This window comes from Prionailurus viverrinus, chromosome A2 (genome assembly GCF_022837055.1).
Source record: "Prionailurus viverrinus isolate Anna chromosome A2, UM_Priviv_1.0, whole genome shotgun sequence".
NCBI classification, from domain to species: Eukaryota; Metazoa; Chordata; class Mammalia; order Carnivora; family Felidae; genus Prionailurus; species Prionailurus viverrinus.
In genome coordinates this window covers 110,554,602-110,575,324 of record NC_062562.1, presented here as the reverse complement: position 1 = coordinate 110,575,324, position 20,723 = coordinate 110,554,602, and the positions used below count along the sequence as shown (strand labels likewise).

The window sequence follows — 20,723 nt, the reverse complement described above, 5'->3', positions numbered from 1 at the left end:
ATTTCTGGTTCATTCATGGACCCCATGTCCTTAAGGACCTGGACCGTTAATGAGGGACTCCCTCCTGATGGGAGGGAGTAAAATAGAAACTATTCAACTGGGTTCTTGAACATCAATCTCAAACTGCACCCTATTGCACTTGGTTGGCTAAATATTCATGGAATAAATGATTCCCTACTCCCTCTCTCTAACCACTCCCAAATCCTTGCTTGTTGAAAACATGTCTTTAATTTTAAAACTTCTCTCAATCCCTATAATTGTTTGTCTCCTACACACTCCTTTGCCATCTTATGTAGAAGAGTTTTGCCCCTTAGTTTGCCTTTTCTGAGGTGTGGGTCAGCACATCACTCTAGCTGAGTTCTAGCTGTGATTGTAATCTAAAGTTTGTAAGATCGTTGAAGTACAGAAGCAAAAGATGCCACTGTGCAGTGGAAGTGACTCCTATGGTAATGGAGAGGGAAACACAGAGATGGAGGTGTGAACAAAAATTATGGGAGAATCACTAGATTTATGAGGGAAAATGGTTCATTCAGTTTTGTTCAAAGACCATTTAAGGTTCTTGTAGGATATTTAAAAACGGTACTAAATATTGTACAAAATAAACCATGGAAAGTCCGGGCCAGAAACTCAGAGGAATGGTCTAGACCACACACAGAGTCATACATAAGTGATATAATTAGGTGAGATCATGAAGACAGAAACATACAGAGACAAGAGGAAAAGGGACAGACCAAACCTTATAAAAATGTCTATCTGTAGAGTTACAGAAGGTTGGACAGAGGGACAAAGAGTGATCCGAGATCAAGAAATTTGAGGACAATGATAGGGAAGCCAAGGAAAGAAAATATTAAGGAAGAAAAACTTTCCCCTTAATAGCATATTTGCACCCCATAAAATTGGAAATAGTGAAATTCAGAGTGTGAAGATTAAATAAGAGGCCAGTGATGAAGTAAAGCAAGCAAGTCATTGCCAGCTGCTCGATTCAGTAATGAAAACAAAACAGAAGAATGATATAGTTTGATTTCTTTTCCTTAGAAGGCAATGGACTATGCTTGTATGCTGAAGAAACCATTGCACTGAAGATGTGAGAAAGTGGAGTAAGGGAAATCTGAGAGGATGGTTGACAGAAACGTAAAAGTCAAAGAGTAGAATACTGAAGTTGATGTTCGATTGTTTCCAGTCAAATTAGAATGTTATTGTAGCCAGAAATGAGGAGGCCATGGGGCCGGGGGGTAGATATTAGAAAGATGGGGTTAGATGAGTGGGGGATAGATATTAGATGGTTTAACTGAGACTGAAGTCTTATCTTTTCTATAAAAGAGGTACAGAGGTAGGCAGACAAAAGTTGGGTTTCTGGCTCTAAGTTCTGAGGAACCTTGGCTCATCCTATTGTGGCTTCACCTTTCTAGTTTCTAGCGTCTGTTTTACAGGCTCCAGGGAACTTCTAGCTCTGTCTTCATCATGTGCACACGTGCTGGCTAGCAGAGGAAAGGGCAAACGCAAACTAGGTTCCGTGCCGCTGCATCATGTGTATTGAGGCATCCTTTCTGGAAGTTACCACACAGATTTTCCTTTCATATATTTGGCCAAAACTCACATTAGCTACACTTATCCATGAAGGAGGCTGAAAAATGTAGTCTTTTTCCCTCATTGTGACCAGAGGAAAGTCACAGTTCTCCTACAATGAAAGAAGGGAAGATTCTATTGCCACTCGCTGCCACAGACACGGTAAACGTTTTTGGTGAGGCCATCAGTTCTGTCACTTTGTCTAGTTGACCAGGAAAAGAAGGTGTTTTGGCCCAGGCTATGGATGGGAGTGGCGGTTGCCAAGGAGGTGGTGAGCAATTCAAGTATACAAGCAAAAATACTGTTGAAATCCTGATACTGAGGTCCAGGCTGAGGGACTGAAAAAGAAGGGACTGCACGCTAGGAACTGGAGAGGACAATAAGGTGAAGAGCTAGTTGAACAAAGAAGACAGGATTGGGAAAGGAGAGAAAATAGTGTGATTAGAAAAGCAAATTACAAGTTGGCAGAGTGAAGGCATTTACATGCGCTCCAAGTCTGAGCTGTGGGTGTACTCATCTGGAATGGAAAAGTAGATGATTAGAGTTGATGTGTAGGAATTACAGAAGGATCCTTGAGGATGATGATGTCAGGAGATAAAAGTGGAAAGGGACATTGACCTGGAGACTAAAAACCAAGATGTTCATCAAATCAACAGTGAACAGATTGAGAAGGATTAGTGTCGTGGAGTGCCCGGGTGGCTCAGTTAGTTAAGCATCTGACTTCAGCTCGAGTCATGATCTCGCAGTTGGTGGGTTCAAGCCTTGCATCGGGCTCTGTGCTGACAGCGTGGAGCCTGGAGCCTACTTCAGATTCTGTCTCCATCTCTGTCCCTCCCCTGCTCATGCTCTGTCTCTCTCTCTCTCTTTCTCTCTCAAATATAAAATAAAACAATGTAAAAAAAGGATTAGTGTCAGGCATAGATGTACCTCCAACTGAGAAGAGGTTGCATGGATATCACAGGGAAATAGTAAAAGCAGATAGTTATTGAGTAGTTGCTATGTGGTTATCATCAAACTGTTTATTTAATATGAAAATGATTTCTTTGTTAATGTCTATTTTTGAGACAGAGTGTGAGCGGAGTAGAGAGAGACGCAGAATCTGCAGCAGACTCTAGGCTCTAAGTTGTCAGCACAGAGCTGGACATGGGGCTCAAACTCATGAGCTGTGAGATCATGAGCTGTGACTGAGCCAAAGTCGGATGCTTAACCAACTGAGCCAGGGGACCCAGGTGCCCCAGAAAATGATTTTTAAGTAAACTATTTTGGAATAATTTTAGATTTAAATTAGAGATGCAAAAACAGAGCATTTTTTTTTAATGTTTATTATTTTTGAGGGAGAGCAAGCAGGGGAGGGAAAGGGAGAGAGGGAAACACAGAATGGGAAGCAGACTATAGGCTCTGAGCTGTCAGCACAGAACCTGAGGTGGGGCTCAAATTTACAGACTGCGAGATCATGACCTGAGCTGAAGTCGGCTGCTTAACAGACTAAGCCACCCAAGCACCCCGAAAAAATAGAGGAACCTGAATGAAGGGGATGAAAACTTGCTCTAACACCATACAGTGTCTTTCATAGCCATGGGACATTGGTGAAACAAGGAAATAAATTAATGTCAAGCAAACTTTATTGGGATTTCTGTAACTGTTGCTGTTTTTTGTCGAATTGGACCCTTGTTTGCAGCTGTGTCCTTTCTCAATGGCAGGATGCAATCCAAGATGCCGTAATATATTTAGTGCCCATTTACCTCCTTAGTCTCCTTTGGTCTGTGACAGTGTCTTGGTCTGTTTTTCTTGACCTTGACATTTTGCAGAATACTCAGGAATTTTGTGCATGGTTTCTCACTTCAGGTTTGTCTGATACTTTCACACAATTAGACTGGGATTCAGTAGAGCTGAAGTGTGCTTGTCAGAGCATCACTTAGAGAGAACACGCTGCCATGACTTACCCTTGGTGATGTGAACCCCAATCACTGGGTTAAAGCAGTGCTTGCCAGATTGCTACAGTGTAAAGTCATTATGTTTTTTTTTTTTCCCTTTTCTGGACTCTGTTCTTGGGAAGCAAGTTACTAAGTTTGGCCCACATTCAAAAGGAAGGGGTACTAAGCTCCATCTATTGGAGAGTGTAGTATCTACAAACACTTAGGATTCTTCTGTAAGGAAAATTTACCCCTTCTTGCTCATTTGTGTTTAATCATTTATATAGATCAGGATGGACTCAGAATATTTATTTTATTCTTTGGGTTTTAATCCAATGCTGTTATTATGTTTTTCAAATTGTTCCAGTTTTGGCCATTGGGAACTAAGTAGTTGATCATAAATCATTTATTGAATCCTCCAACAATCCAGTGAGGCAGATATTATGGTTATCCTTATTTTGTAGAAACTATGATTCAGAGTAAGACACCTTCCCAATGATCCATATCATGTATGTACAAAGCCAAGAATCACACTCCAGAGTCTGTGTGCTAAGCTTTGCTATGCTCTCAGAGGGAGAAGATGTTCCACAATGTCAGTCAGTGATTAGCAGAGGTAAGATAAGAAATAACAGGTTTTGCAGCAGTTCATCATAAAGGCAGGAGTTGCAGAATGGATGAGCTTCCAAAGGTACAGTATATAGGAAAAAAAAAAACAAAATGTCAGAATCCAGTCTGTCACCAGGTGGGAGAAGGGAGAGTAGCTAACACAGGAAAGACAAGGACTAATAGAAGGTTGCAGAACAATGGATGTCACGGAAGCTAAGGGAAGAAAAAAGTTCGTCGATGGTACGAATGGTACAATTTGGCCTGCAGGGATATAGAATTAGCCTCTGGTGGGAAGGAAGTTAAGTGAATGTCCATAAAGCATTTTAATAGAAAGATGAAAAATAAAACAAGATTTTAGGAGATAAAAAATTATTTTAGAGAAAGGAGGTAAAGAATTTAGTAAGAAAAGGATGCAGGGTCAAGTAAGTATTTTCCAGGCTGGAGGGAGAAGCAGCACAGAGAGAAGTTTATAGAACAAAGACTGGACAGGGGCAATGTAGACACTATGTGCACAAGACTTGGAAAGGAAGGGTATTCATCTGGAAGTTAGGGGAAGCTCTCCTCACATACTGTAGGTGAGCCTAAGAGATCAAGGGTAGTGGCACTGTTGAGGTCAAGGTACAGACACACTAAGGATGCGTTACAGGTTTCTGATGATTTCAATTGTATTAGTAACACTAGAAGCAAGGTCATCCGCAGACACTGGGAGGCAAACATGAGAGTAGTATCCAGTCCTGTGAGTAACTAACACCACTGGTCAGTATTTGGCAGGCTCGGTGAAGGGGCACAACTGGAAGTCATTCCTGCTGATAGAAGCCACTGGAGTGAAAGCAAAGACAATTATCATGATCCCGATTTTTTTACTTGATGTTTTCAGATCAAATGATTAAAACTGAATATGGAACTCTTAGACAAAAGACACAGTATTTCTAAAATGTCCAAATTAGGTATGGTGTTGGTGACTTGCCATGCTTCTATGTCGAGTGTTGAGAAGAAATATCTAATGATTGTAATGGCTAAACATAAGACTAATGTAAAAAAAGTTAATAGAATGAAAACTGTTGTTTTAGGATTTTTTTTCTTCAAATAATTCTAATTGCAACATTCTTAGTGAATGTTTTCCTGAGTTTAATGCCAAAGGCCTAACGTATCATTTATATTTGTTAGAGGATAGGCTTAAGCAATAATTTTTCTAATCTGAGAACAAAATACAACATGAGTTGTTTTAAAAACTCATCAAATACTATTAAAAGCGGAGTTTTAAAATTTAATCTGAGACACTAACACCACTACATCTGTAACACCACTACAAAGTTTAAAAGAGTACTCCATTTCAGAAGCATTTTAATCTGCGACATTACTTGAAGAGCCTTTTTTATATCCATGTAAAGGCTAAAATATCCATGGGCAGAATTTTATAAATTATTGCTTCATGTCTCCTTCAATATTATAGATTGCCTTTAATATCGTTGAAACACTGTACTAAACATGCTGTTTTCCTCTATATGAACCAGAAAGAATTTACATTAAAACATGTTATTTATACTTGATTTTATTACCATATATTATTGTATACAATTTTGTTTGATAAGGATATTATAAATCATATTTTGAACAAAAAATGTATGTATGACATAGGTATGCAGTAATATTTTGAAGAAAAAAGTCATGAAAACATCTACCAAAAATTTAGTAATACTGAAAAACGCTAGTCGGTGCAGAGTAATGAATGAAAGCTTCCTCATACACTGGAACACAGGCAAATCTCCTGTTACCGGAAGAACAACTTGGTTTAGGAAAAGTTCAAATTAGACATACCCACATGCTCAGAAGTGCACATTATCTAAGAAATGAGTCCCTCATTAGACCAGCACACGGAGCATTCTCTGTTTGGCACTTAGCAATACAGACAAATGTGTATTTGGTTTAATGTGATTTTATTATTCTTAGATACATTTCATTTTATATAGATAAAAATATACAATATTGCTTTAAACGTTTTTAATTTTGTAAGTGTAGAACTGTAATCCTATTGACACTTTAAAAAGCCTATTTTTCCACTAAATAATTCACCCAACGGCATGTGGAAGACACTAACAAAAATGGTTATTGTGAAGGCTTTTAATGAAAAGCTTAAATGTAAAAATGGAATATTAAGCCAGACCACTGGTCTAAATCTTTAGTGATGCCTCATACTGGAAACAAATTATGAAATGTTTTAGACAAATTGTTTTTTTTTTTTCCTTAAATTGATTCTATGGATTCAAAGTATGAACTGAAAATTCATAGAACGGACATATTTTTTCTGAAGCCACTTTGATATACATTAATTTACTAAAAAAAAAAAAATAAGTGAAAATAGTGCATTTTAATACTATACCTTGGTTTAAGATTCCGTCATGTTTTTTATAGAATACATGAAAAATGTGCCTGCCCTTCAGATGTCACATTTAAATAAAGGAGTCTTTTTTAAAAATTACCTGAGGACAGTAAAGTTGGCAGGGGGATCATTTGCCTTCCCAGTAATAAAGGCCATTGTATCCTAGAAACAATGTAATGTTTGAAGTTAAGAGAATGGCATGGGTGTCTTAAGACCAAAGTAAAAGCAGTTGGATTCATTATTTGATATTTTGAAAAGACGCAAGAATATAAGACTCAAATTACGTGCACATATAAGGTATAGACTATTTTCAAATGAAAGCTTGAAAATACTTTAAATATAATTTTGTTCATTATAAACTATATAAATGCACCAATCGTGTCACTCATAACAATACTTTGCATCAAACATTGCCACGTTCAAACTTCACGCTCCTCAAATATGAGAAAAAACAAATAGTTTCCACTGTACTAGTAAGTGAAAGTTATAAAGTCAACATATTCTACCTTAAAGTTCATTCTAGGTCTAAAGTAGTTTTGAAAGAATTTATACACAGTGAAATGGTGATTAAAGAGCTAGAAATAAAGCTACTTCCTCCTCGTTGCAAGTTGATAAACACGGTCCCATTCAAGCAGATCTTTGCGCACCTGCAACACTGAACCACCATGGTGGAGATTTCAGTAAAGGTAAGTTGCAGTGTATCTCTTTCTCCCGAAAACACTGTTGACATTTTAGTGCTGCAGTCTTTATTTGATGATCAAAAAATAATTTGGAAAGACATTTTACTTTCAAAATTTTTCAACGTAAGGCACATAGCAACATTTAATATGTAGAAGCAACTAGGTAATAAATATTTTTTCAATCATAACTTGCCCTTTTCCTGAAGAAAGTGGGTGAGTAGTGCAGTTAAAACATGCCTGGACTAATACAAAGGACTGAATTTAAGAAATGCAAATAACATTTGTGTGCAGAAAGTTATTAAAAAGTTTACTTTCTATCAAATATACATCCTACAGTGTTATAGGTATAAAAAATTGTGAGGCACTTACACAACAAAGGAGGAAAGCACTGAGATTATCTTTTTATAAAAGCACCAAACCACTTATTTTAACATCTGAGATAAAAGCAGAAGATAAAAGGAAATAGTTTGTTATTTGGTGTACTAATAAGAATAGATAAGTTGAAAACTCAAAAGTATTCCATTTTTTTCTGACAGAAATTTTTTATTTAAAAGTGTCATAAAGTTACCCTGAATACATTTTGTATATTCTCTAGTACTCAGACTATAAAGTGAAAGAAAGATAGCATCTCCCTCTCTCTGGCAGTACACTTTCTTTTTTAATGACTATAGTATATGTAGTTTTGGTAATTTTTTTTAACTCTTAAAAACATTAAAGTTTGGTTTGGAATAATAGTGCGAACAACATACATCAATGCCTCCATGTAAAGTTGCTGATGTCCAACACTGATAGTTCTATTATTCTGTAATCTTCTTTAATCCATGGTGAAAAATGGGCTTGGCATTACAGGAATCCACTGGATGTCAAGTCGGGGAAAGGTCTGGCTTCTGACGTGTGATGAAGGGGCTGAAGGTGTGTGGGAGTCTGAGTGCTATTTATATTATTTAATTCAGCTGGATAGGTTTCATTTAAAACTCCTCCATTCTGAAACTGCAAACAAAAATAGCAATGGAACTTATTAGATTTTTCAAGTATCTTAAGCCACTAAATGATATATTAAAAAGTATTTTTAAAATCTTTGCCTTGCATGTTAAACTTCAGATCCTTTACATCATTCAATGAAGACCAACACAGCAAATATTATGTATTAGCTGCATTTATAACAATTTGGTTTCTCCATTAGATGGTACAGATGTGTGATACATGGGTCTCAGCTCAGAAGTGGTATTAGGAGAGTATTTGATTAACAAATTGCCTTTGGTCTGGATAGGAAATGATGGATCAGAGAGTACCAGTTATGAATCACAGTTAGATATATCCGTCATACATAGGTTGGCTTTGACCAGATTTCATCTCAGGCGAGTTCTGGGTACCAAAGTCTTGACTGCATTCAAAACGACTAGACTGGACTGCAGACGTAGAACTTTTCTATAAGAGGTCATTTCTGATAGAAGCATCTTTAATATTCCTAAAATATTACAGCATGGGTATGATTTCCTAAACCATTTTTGTTACAGGCTTTTAGTAAGTACTATTAAAAAGTATCCTAATTATAGATTTTTATCAAATAAAATGCTTGCTCTTGTCCTCTTATAATGCAAATAGTCTAATGAGTCTATAGCTGCTACTGAAAAAAAAAAACAGATACATAGTCTGTACGCTTTTATAGATTATAGGGCCTTTGTATTGGATATAGTTAGTGAAAGTTATGGAAATTTTCATATAGATCAAAATCATACCCTTAATTCCTTGAAACACAGATTTAAAAGATCCTCTAAAACACACATTAAATATATAAAGTCATATAATCCAGGTCTTCAGTGAATGGCGGCTGTGGAGCCTTCAAATGGAAGTTATTATGCAGAGAATGGTAGCCTTTGAGTAACTTACTCTTACCAGTCATTAACACAATGCAAGTCAGCAATTGTCTTGGAGTATATTATCAAAAACAATGCTATTCAATAAAATAATACTGTGAGCCACATAGGCAATTTTTAAAAGTAACTCCCTAGGGAAATACATAGGTCTACAGACTTGCTATTAACTCACTGTTGATAAAGAAGTAATACAAAGTGGCAGGGAGGGAAGGAAAAAAAAAAAAAACTCGAAAGAACCTGGTAATGAAATTTTAGGTTACGTAAATAATTAAGTTGTCAACAACTTACTCAAGTTACCTATCCATGGTACTTCATAGCAATGTTGTGAGAGTGTACTGAATAATTCCGATATAATTGAAGATGTCAGAAATGAGGATAAGAAAAACTTTCATTACCATTTTCTATCAAAAAACTCATATACAAGCCAAATGTAAGACAATTACAAATGTTAACTTGAATCTTTGTTGCTAACCTATAATACACAGAAAACAGAAACCACTGAACTTAGTTTAAATCAAGATTTTCTTCAAAAGCCTATTTAATTATACTATAAAATTAACTCAACATTTTCTAACAGAAAAGCATGAATGAAAAAATGATGTATTCCCCAGTGGCCACAGAGAGCAGCTACCATTACTGTTTAAATCTAAATATATATATATATATATATATATACACACACACACACACACACACAGACACACATATATGTTTAAATCTAAAATATATATATATATGTATATATATATATATATACACACATAAATATATATATATAATTATTTTAGATTTAAAGTGTGCTTGCTGCTGGACGTATTCTGATGACATAGTTTAAAAATATAGGGGCTCCTGGCTGGCTCAGTTGGTAAAGCATGTGAGTTTTGATCTCAGGGTTGTGAGTTCAAGCCCCTTAAAAAATAAGTAAAAATTCTGGGGGGTCCTGGGTGGCTCAACCTGTTAAGTGTCCGACTCTAGATTTTGGCTCAGATCAGGATCTCACAATTCATGAGTACAAGCCATGGGGTTCTGTGCTGACAGTGCAGAGCCTGCTTGGGATTCTCTCTCTCTCCCTCTTTCTCTGCTCCTCTCCTGCTCGATCTGTCTCTCTCTCAAATAAACAAACAAAACTTTTAGACAAGTAGAAAATTTAGCACAGTACCCAGCTTGACCACATGAGAGAAAGCCAGTAAGTTATGCTTTTTTACAAGATGCTAGAAAAAAACATTCCATCTTGAAGGATAAAATGAGGATTGGGCAGATAACATGGAGGGATTGCCATAGAACACTGAGGACCCTCAGACTGAATTCAGGGATCACCAAGGACTAAGGGTCTGAAAACATAACTGTGTTGACTTTAACCTGATTTTAACATACACAAAAAAGATTGAGCTTTAAGAAATTACTTTTAAAAATGCAAATATATATTTGAAATCTGATATTAAAAAAAAAGGTTTTTTTTTAATGTTTATTTACTTTTGAGAGAGACAGAGACAGAGAGTGAGTGGGGGACGGAGACACAGAATTGGAAGTAGGCTCCAGGCTCTGAGCGGTCAACAACAGAGCCCAAAGTGGGGCTGGAACTCACAAACCACGAGATCACGACCAAAGTTGGATGCTTAACCAACTGAGACACCCAGGCGCCTCTGAAGTCTGAATTTTTAAAGGGTCCTATAATTACAAAGAACAGAGATAAACCAAAGGATCTATTCTAAACAATATTTGACATATTCTTGTTGCTGTAGCCCTTGATTTTTTTCCTCCTTGGTTGTTCAGTTAAAAAAGATCTATTAGTAACACACTACTACTGGAAAAGCACTGGCTTATTAAAAAACAGTCACATAAAAATTTTATAATTGATGTCTATAAATGTAAGAAGAATCACTAAAAAGGTTTACTCAGCCTGAGAAAACCCTTACCTTGTTTAAAAATGCCTGTGGGTCCGGCATGGTGGGATTGTACTGCATCTGGGCCTCGTGGCTGTGCGGAGGTTCCGGCTGGCACTGGTACATGGACACAGCCCCGGCATAACACGTCTGAGGAGTTACTATGGGTGGCTCGGGAGTAAGTCCGTGTGTTTGGTTCTCAGGAGCTTGTAAACACGTGAAGAAATCTTCTAAATTAGAAGTAGTAGGGTACGGGGATGGTTCGAAGGTCCCTAAGGGAAAGTCTAACTGTGGCCCCTGGGAATGTTGTGGTAGCACAGACTGATCACAGGGGATAAAGTTGTGTGTATAAGGCATAGCATCCGTCTCAGATTTGTAGGGACACTCTTGACTGGTCCCAGGTAAGTCTGAAAGGACATTATACTGCTGTAGCTCTTGCTGCGGACAACCAAAAGGCACAGACTGGTTAGCGCTCCAATTGGCAAACATGCCATTAACTTGCATATGCTGCATTTTCTGACACAGTTGTTGCTGCTGCTCCGATGCTACGAGGTTTTGCTGGTGCTGCAGCCGCTGCTGCTGCCGCTGCTGCTGCTGTTCTAGCTGCAGGTGCTCCTGTACCATACAACTTGAGTTCACAGCCACGGCCTGTTGCTGCTGGTAACCGGGACACTGGAAGGCAGGCTTGCTTAAAGAATCTTGGACATATGTCAGGATTTCATCTGTGAGGTCAATATCTCTGAAGTCATCCTCACCAGAAAAGTCAGTTCTGAAAAATTCCTCATTCTGTTGCATGTCTTTGATATCTTCAAAATCAATGCCTAGGTGTTTCATAATGCTGTACAAGTCACTATTTCTGTTGTCTGCAAAGGGCCCTGATTGACCTCCAGAGACTGCTGGGTTCATGTCCTGAGACAGACCTATTTGCTCGTGTTTCAGGATACTGTTATTTCCCACTGGTGCCATACTGTCTTGCCAATTACTGCATTCATTCATAGGTTCGTTAAAAAGATTTCTTTCAAAAGCTGTGTTACTGGAAGCAGGATAGAGATAAATAGACTCATCTTGTTGCATCATGGCACCCAGGAGAGAATTGGGATTGAAAGATTCCTTATTTAGAGTTGATGTGGTAGCAGACTCTCTTCCACAAGCAGTAGTTTTAGTCCTCACTGGTAAGGGATCCATCATGGGAGGAAAAGGGTTGTTTACCTGGTATAACACAGCTTCTCCAGAAGTAAACATAAAAGGCAACTTCATAGTTCGTTTTCGTAAATGGTCTGTTCCTTCTTCATCTCTAAAATTGGGTATGAGAAAAAAAAAGTTATATCAAACACTTAGAAAAATGTAATAGAAAAACAATATAAAAGCAAAATACATTGTAATTGAGTTTGATCTGGAGCATGAACTTTACTTTGACATAAATGTTCCAGATAACAAGTGTTAGAAAACTTCTTAGAAAAATTTAAGTGATTTAGAATTTATCCCAGAATTTAGTCATTATATCCATTCTCAGTTACCACCCCTGAAATCCTCCTGAAAAAAATAAATTCAAAGTGGAATAAAGATCCAACTATAAAAACAAACTATAACACTTAGGAATTAACCATCCCAGCCAAGGCAACCCCTGTGCAGAGCAACTGGGGACTCCTTGCCCACTACAGCACTAGTCATTCAGCCAAAGGTGCCAGAGACATGCAACCTACATAGGAGATCCTTCTACACAAGTCTGCTCCTTCAAGGTTGGGAGTACCTGTTAAACCTAATGAGAAAGTCAAAATGAGAAGATAGGATAACACTTCCAACAAAAGAGTAAGACAAAACTTGAGAAAAACTAAACAAAATGGAGATAAACAATCTACCTGATAAAGAGTTCAAAGAAATGCTCACTGGAGTTGGGAGAAGAGTAGACAAACTCAGTGACTGCTTCAGCTAAGAGACATAAAATATAAAAAAAAATCAGAGTTGAATACAATAACTAAAATGAAAAATACAGAAGGAATCAACAACAGGTCAGACGATGCAGGAGAATGGATCAGTGACCTGGAGCACAGGTAATGGAAAGTAGGCGAGGAGAACAGCAAAAAGAAAAAGGATAAGTTAAGGGGTCTCTGAGACAACATCAAACACACAAACATTCACATTATAGGGCTCCTAGAAGAAGAAGACAGAAGGAAAGGGGCTGAAAAATTCCCTAAACTGGGGAAGGAAACAGGTTTTCTGGTCCAGGAAGCAGCCAAACTCTGCAGGCCAGAAGGGGCTGTCATGAGATATTCCAAGTACTGAAAGGAAACAAACCTACAGCAAGGCTATCACTCAGAATTGAAGAAGAGATGAAAACTTTCCCACACAAAAGTTAAAGGGAATTCATCACCACTAAACCACTTAAAAGAAATGTAAAGGGACTTCTTTCAGGAAAAAATAGGTCACAACAAGAAGTGAGAAAATTAAGAAAGGAAAATTGTCACTGGCAAACCTAGAGTACAGGCAGGAGATCAATCATTTATAAATGCATGATTTAACCTTATGATGATGAAAAGACAAAAGCAGTAAAAATGAATTAGATCTAAATATTAGTTTAGGGAATCAAAGATAAAACATAACATCAAATATATAAAAAATGGAAAGGGCAGCAAAAACATAGTACTTTTAGAAATGTGTTCAAACTTAAGCAACCATCAACTTAATATAAACTGCTATATACTTGGGATGTTATATATGAACCTTAAGGTTACTGCAGACCAAAAATATGTAAAAGATTTAAAAAATAATATCAAATAAAGAGAAAGAAATCCAAGTATGACACTGAAGAAAGATACCCATCAGAAGGGAAGCAAGAAAATAAGGGAAAAGAGAAGAACTACAAAAAAAAAAAAAATCAGAACAGTGAACACAATGGCAATTAATGTATTAATTAAATATAAATGGTCTAAATGCTTCAATCAAAAGATACAAGGTGACTGGATAAAAAACAAGACCCATCTATATGCTACCTACAAGAGACTAACTTCAGACTAAAGACAAATTCAGACTAAAAGTGAAGGGATATGAAAGTATTTTCCATGCAAATGAAAGAAAAATAAAATAAGCTGGGGTAACAATACTTACAAGACAAAATACATTTTAAAACAAAGACTATAACAAGAGACAAGGAAGGGCGTTGCATAATGATAAAGGGATCAATCCAACAAAAGGATTTAACAAATGGAAATATCTATGCACCTAGTAGAGGATCAGTAAATACATGAAGCCTAAATGAAAGACATAAAGGGACACAAAATGACAATACAACAGTAGTAGGGGACTTGAGCACCCCACTTACATCAGTGGATAGATCATCTGGGCAAAACATTAATGAGGAAACAGTGGCTTTGAATGATACATTAGACCAGATGGAGTTAATCTATAACAGGGAATTCCATCTAAAAGAAGTAGAATGCACATTCAAATGCACACAGAACATTCTCTAAGACAGATCATGTTAAGTCACAAAACTAGTGTCAGTAAATTTGAGACTGAAATCCAAACAAGGATTTTTTCTGACCACAGATAAATGAAACTAGAAATAAACTGTTAAGGAAAAAAACACAAACAAAAAAAAAAAAAAACAAAAAAAAAAAACTAGAAAAAACACAAATACATGGAGGCTGAACAACAGGGTATTAAAAAACCAAAGGAACAACAAAGAAATGAAAAAGGAAATCAGAAAATACCTGGACACAAATTAAAATGGAAATACAGTGGTCCAAATCTTTGGGACACAGCCAAAGTAGTTCTAAGTAGTTGAAACCAATACAGGCCTATCTCAAGAAACCAGGAAAATCTGAAACAAATCTAACCCTTCACCCAAAGCAACTAGAAAAAGAATAAACACAAAGTTATAAGGAAGGAAATACTAAAGATCAGAGCAGAAATACATGAAATAGAGACTACAAAGAAATGATTATCTTTACAAAGGCTGTTGGTTTCATTAATCAATAAACCTTTAGCGAGGATCAAGAAAAAAAAAGAGAAAATGCAAATAAATAAAATCATAAATAAAAGAGAAGTAACAACCAACCCTACAGAAATATAAGAAACTATATGAAAAATTGTATGCCAACAAATTGGAAAACAAAAACAAAACCAAATGATTAGGACTGCACCAAAATAAAAAGCTTATGCAAAGTGAAAAAAACAATCAACAAAATGAAAAGACAACTTACTGAATAGAAGATATTTGCAAATGATGTATCTAATAAGGGGTTAATATCCAAAATATATAAATAATTCATACAACTTACCAAAAAGAATCTGATTAAAAAGAGAACCTGATAGACATTTTTCCAGGGAATATAACAGACGACTGACAGTTGAAAAGATGTTCAACATCACTAATTATCAGGGAAATGCACATCAAAACTACAATGAGATATCACCTCACACCAGTCTGAATGGCTACCATCAAAAACAAGAAATAACAAGTGGTAGCGAGGGTGTGGAGGAAAGGGAGCCCTCATGCACTGTTGGTGGGAATGTAAACTGGCACAGCCACTGTGGAAAACAGTATAGAAGCTCCTCAAAATATTAAAAAAATAACCACCACGCAACTCAGTAATTTCACTGCTGGGTGTTTACCCAAAGAAAATGAAAACACTAACTCAAAAGGATAGAGACATCCTTATGTTTACTACAACACTGCTTACAATAGCCAAAATATGGAAGCAACCTATTAAACAGAAGAGAGGATAAAGAAGATATGGTATATTGCTCAGCCATAAAAAAGAATGAAATCCTGCTATCTATAAAAACATGGATGGACCTACAAGGTGTTACACTAAGTGAAAGTTAGAGAAAGATGAATACCATATGATTTCACTTACATGGAATCTAGAAAACTAACAAAACACACACACACACACACAAACAGATACAGTTTCATAAATAGAGAACAAATTGGTGGTTGCCAGACTGAAGGTGCTGGGAGGATGGGTTAAATAGACGAATGGGATTAAGAGGTATAAACTCCCAGTTATAATAAATTATGGGGATGAAAAGTACGACGCAGGGAATACGGTCAATAATACTGTAATAACTTTATATGCTGACAGATGGCAGCTACACTTACGGTAAGCACTACATAATGTGTATCATTGTTGAATCACTATGTTGTACATTTGAAACTAATAAAATATTGTATGTTAATTATACTTAAAAAATCTTAGAAATCTGAGTGGGAAGAGTCATGTGTAAATAAAATGGAGAATCTCTATAGGAAAATACTAGCATAATTGACATAAAAATTAAAAATCTTACATGGCACAAGCATTCATAAATCAAGTTAATGCACGGATCAAATGTGTAATGTCTGTAATTTCACATGTATACTACATATAGTATGTGTGTGTATAAATATATCCAACTTAACACCCATAGGAAGTAAAGAGCTCCAATGAGGACCCAGAGAGAGGCAAACAACATAGGAGAAAATAGACAAACAATATGAATGGACAATTCATAGAAGGAAAATGTCCTAGAAAGATACAAAAGATGTCCTGCCTCATTGGTAATGAGAAAATGCAACCAATAACCTTTTAATAACTAACAGAACAAGCAAACTCAAATAGTAAAAATATGAACAGCCCAAATGAAACCACTGATAAATGAAGAGCACTATACCTGCAATAGAACATAGATTCTTGACCAGAGCACACGGGATATGTTACTAACACTGACTATATATTTGATCATAAAACATTTGATCATAAATTATACAAAAAATACAAATTTCAAAACACGGACATCACACACAGAATGTTTTCTAACTTCAGTGGAATTGATGTAAAATTCAATAACAAAAACACCAGGGGCACCTGGGTGACTCAGTCGGTTGAGTGTCCAACTTCGGCTCAGATCACAATCTCAAGGTTCATGGGTTCAAGCCCCACATTGGGCTCTGTGCTGACAGAACAGAGCCTGGAGCCTGCTTTGGATCTGTGTCTCCCTATCTCTCTGCCCCTCCCCCACTCATGTGCACTCGCTCTAGAAGACATTAAGAAATTTTTTTTTAAAACAAAAAACCCAGAAAATCCCCAATGTAAAAAGTACATACTACTATATTTCAAAATCATGAATAGAAAAAACAAGACACATCAAAACACGAGGACTGTAGTTAAAGTTGTGCTTAAGGGGGAATTGATAACTTAAAGGCTGGAAAAATAGCAAAAAGAGGGTAGAAGGAAAGAAGTAATAAGCAGATATAAATGCAGCAGAAAACAAGCAAACAATAGGAAAAATCAACAAACCAAGAGTTGGATCCTTGAGAAGATTAGAAACTAATGGCTTTGTAGCAATATTATTTGAGAAGGCACAATTTGCTAATAACAATGTTTCTTTAAAAGTCAGTACAGATACTACAAAATGAAAAGGAAATACAGCATAAAAGAGAAAAATCATCATCATGTTAATGAATCCAGAAGTATTTAACAAAATTCAGCACCCATCATGATGATAACATTTAGTAAACTAAAGAGAAGTGAAGCTCTTAAATTAAAAACGTATATGTATATATATACACACACACACGAATATATATATCATACATATATATACATGAGTGTACATATACTTAAAAATATATATTTAGTAGCAAAATGTATATAATCTGTATGGATATATGAATATAACGTATATAAATGTACAGAATGTATATGTGTATATATGTATGCATGTAGTATCTAGATATTGTATATGTATGTGTGTATACATACACACACACGTGTGTGTGTGTGTGTGTGTGTGTGTATATATATATATATATATATATATATATATATATAAAATTTAATAGCAAAAGCACTACCACAACATCATACTTGATGGTAAAATATTAAAAGATTTCCCCCTGAGACTGGTAATAAGACAAAAACAAAACCTGATATCATTATTTCTTTCACATTTTACTGAGGGCCTAACCAGTGCAATAAAGGAATTTTAAAAAATAATAAATGTCTAAAGATTAAAAAAATTATTGCAAATGTTATGTAGTAAATTGTGAAGGATCCAGACACTTATGAGAATAAGTGGATTTCAATAAGTTCACTGAATACAAGCCAGCATTAAAAAATTCAACGATTAGAAACTGGTGTACACATGCATACTATTCTTTTTAATGTTTTATTTATTTTTTTTTTTGAGCAAAAGAGTGGAAGGGGGAGGACAGACAGAGAATCTCAAGCAGGCTCCATGATGTCAGTACAAGAGCCTGACTTGGGGCTCGATCTCACCAACCATGAGATCATGACCTGAGCTGAAATCAAGAGCTGGATACTTAACCGACTGAGCCACCCAGGCACCACACCATGCACACCATTTAAAAACAGCATCACAAAACATCAAACAACTAGAAATAAAATTAAGAAAAAGATACGTAAGAGTCAGGTAAGAAAAATACAACTCATTATTAAGACAAAGACATAGGTACAGACTCAAGTACCTATATGCACATACATATATTCACCATGTTCAAGGGTTGGAAGAGTCAGTATTGTAAAGTCGCTGATTATCCCAAAATAAACTATAGTTTCAATGCTATTCCGTTCAAAATCACAACAGATACTCCGGTGAAATCTGACAACTTATTTCTAAAATATAAAGGATAAAGAAGAGAGGAGACAATGCTAGAGGAGAACAAAAATTCCTCAACTAATATGGAAAGCTGACACACAAATATCAGGATTTACTATAAAGATGTAGTAATAAAGATAATGTGCTATTGAGGTGAAAACAGACAAGTAGACTAATGGAATCCAGAAACAGAACCACAGACACAATCCCCTGATCAAAATGCAGTGGAGCAGGGAAAAAAAGCAGCCTTGTCAATAAGTGATTCTGATCAACTGGATATACATATAAAGGAAAATATTAATGTTGATCTTACCTCAAGTCACATACAAACAAAAAATCAGCTCTCTAGAGCATAGAAAACATTTCTAATACAAATATCTGACAAAATGCTTATTTATAGAATCTATATGAAACACAAAAACCTCTGCCTGTTTAGAAAACATGTACTAAGCACAGGACGGTTATGCATTTATTTTATTTTATATATGGCACTAGCTTTTCATCTTTTCTTCATACATCAGGAAAAAACCTGGAGTTTTCTTTGGTTATTCTCTTTCTGTAATTCCACCTATTCAGTTGTTCAATAAAGTTTGTCAATTCTGTCTTCTCAATGCCCTTCATTTATGCCTTGTTTCTTTACATATTTTCAGTTTTTACTTCCAGAGAAAATTCTCATAAAATTTATTTTGAGGTTTTCATGTAAGAGGATTTAAAAACCAAAGTGTTATTAAAAAAAAAAAAAAAGAAATGAATACATGTAACATTTTGTCTTTGTACTTACGTCAGTGGTCTCTGAGTTGCAATGATATAATCTGGTCTTCCATTTTTATACACTAAGCGTGCATTAGACTGAACCCAGGTCCATCGATTGTCTTTGGTGAGAAGCCTGAATACTATCATGCCACTTTCTCCAGTCTTAATCACTAAAACAAAATCCAAAAATTAAATTATCAAACCTGAAAACAACATTTTAATTCTTTTTAATGTTTATTTCTGAGAGACAGAGACACAGCATGAGTGAGGGAAGGGCTGAGAGACAGGAAGACACAAAATCTGAAGCAAGCTCCAGGCTCTGAGCTGTCAGCACAGAGCCCCACGTGGGGATCAAACTCAAGAACCATAAGATCATGATCTGATACGAAGTCAGTCACTTAACTGACTGAGCCACCCAAGTGCCCCTGAAATCAACATTTTAAAGAAAACCTCTGAAACAAAGCCCCTATGACATATTTTTTGGACATATTTCTTTTATCACCAAAGATGATATATGTCTTGACAACTTTTAAACACAATATATTAAAATGTATGGAAACAGTTCTTCAGAGTTGTTTATTTTTTACATCAGACTAAACATTATTTAAAAAAATTTTTTTCTTAATGTTTATTTTTCAGAGAGAGAGACAGAGCACGAGGTAGGAAGAGGCAGAGAGAGAGTGGGGACACAGAATCCGAAGGAGGCTCCAGGCTCTGAGCTGTCAGCAAAGAGCCCGACATGGGGCTCGAACTCCCAAACCAGGAGATCATGACTTGAGACGAAGTCAGTCGCTTAACCGACTGAGCCACCCAGACGCCCCAAGACTAAATTTATTATTTAGTAGATTAAAGGGAAGATTAAATCAGAAAATTCTGGTAATGCATCTAACTACAGAGAGGGTACACAATTTGGGGAAAACAAAACGATTAAAATTAATTTCATTTTAAAAAGGGAATGTTTAGGGGCACCTGGGTGGCGCAGTCGGTTAAGCGTCCGACTTCAGCCAGGTCACGATCTCGCGGTCAGTGAGTTCGAGCCCCGCGTCAGGCTCTGGGCTGATGGCTCAGAGCCTGGAGCCTGTTTCCGATTCTGTGTCTCCCTCTCTCTCTGCCCCTCCCCCATTCATGCTCTGTCTCTCTCTGTCCCAAAAATAAATAAACGTTGAAAAAAAAAATTAAAAAAAATAAAATAAAAAAATAAAAAGGGAATGTTTCTACCACTTAGGAATTTATTTAACCATTTTAAAGCATAATCTACATTAGCATAGATTTATAAATTAATGATACCATTAAAATGCCATTAAAAATTAAGCAAAACATTGGGCAAAATGTTCATTTTCATAGTAATTAAAGTACTAGACTCTTGCATGGTAGGTGTAAGGCAGTTAATAAATTGAGTGCAATTCAGGTTAATCATAATGGTTTGACATCGACTGTAAGTTTAGCCAGTTGTTTTAAACTCA

At 36.1% G+C, this 20,723-nt stretch overlaps 1 protein-coding gene across 1 annotated transcript in view; it reads right to left on the bottom strand.

Moving 5' to 3' along the window:
• Positions 1-6,005: 6,005 nt before the first annotated feature.
• Positions 6,006-20,723, bottom strand: part of AHR (aryl hydrocarbon receptor) — a 54,432-nt gene continuing 39,714 nt past the window's right edge. The window contains exons 9-11 of the mRNA XM_047849377.1: positions 19,289-19,430; positions 10,939-12,199; positions 6,006-8,135 (exon numbers count right to left, since the gene is read on the bottom strand). Of these exons, the coding sequence (XP_047705333.1) occupies positions 7,989-8,135; positions 10,939-12,199; positions 19,289-19,430 (1,550 nt within the window). The 3' untranslated portion in view covers positions 6,006-7,988. The remainder of the gene's footprint in view (positions 8,136-10,938; positions 12,200-19,288; positions 19,431-20,723) is intronic.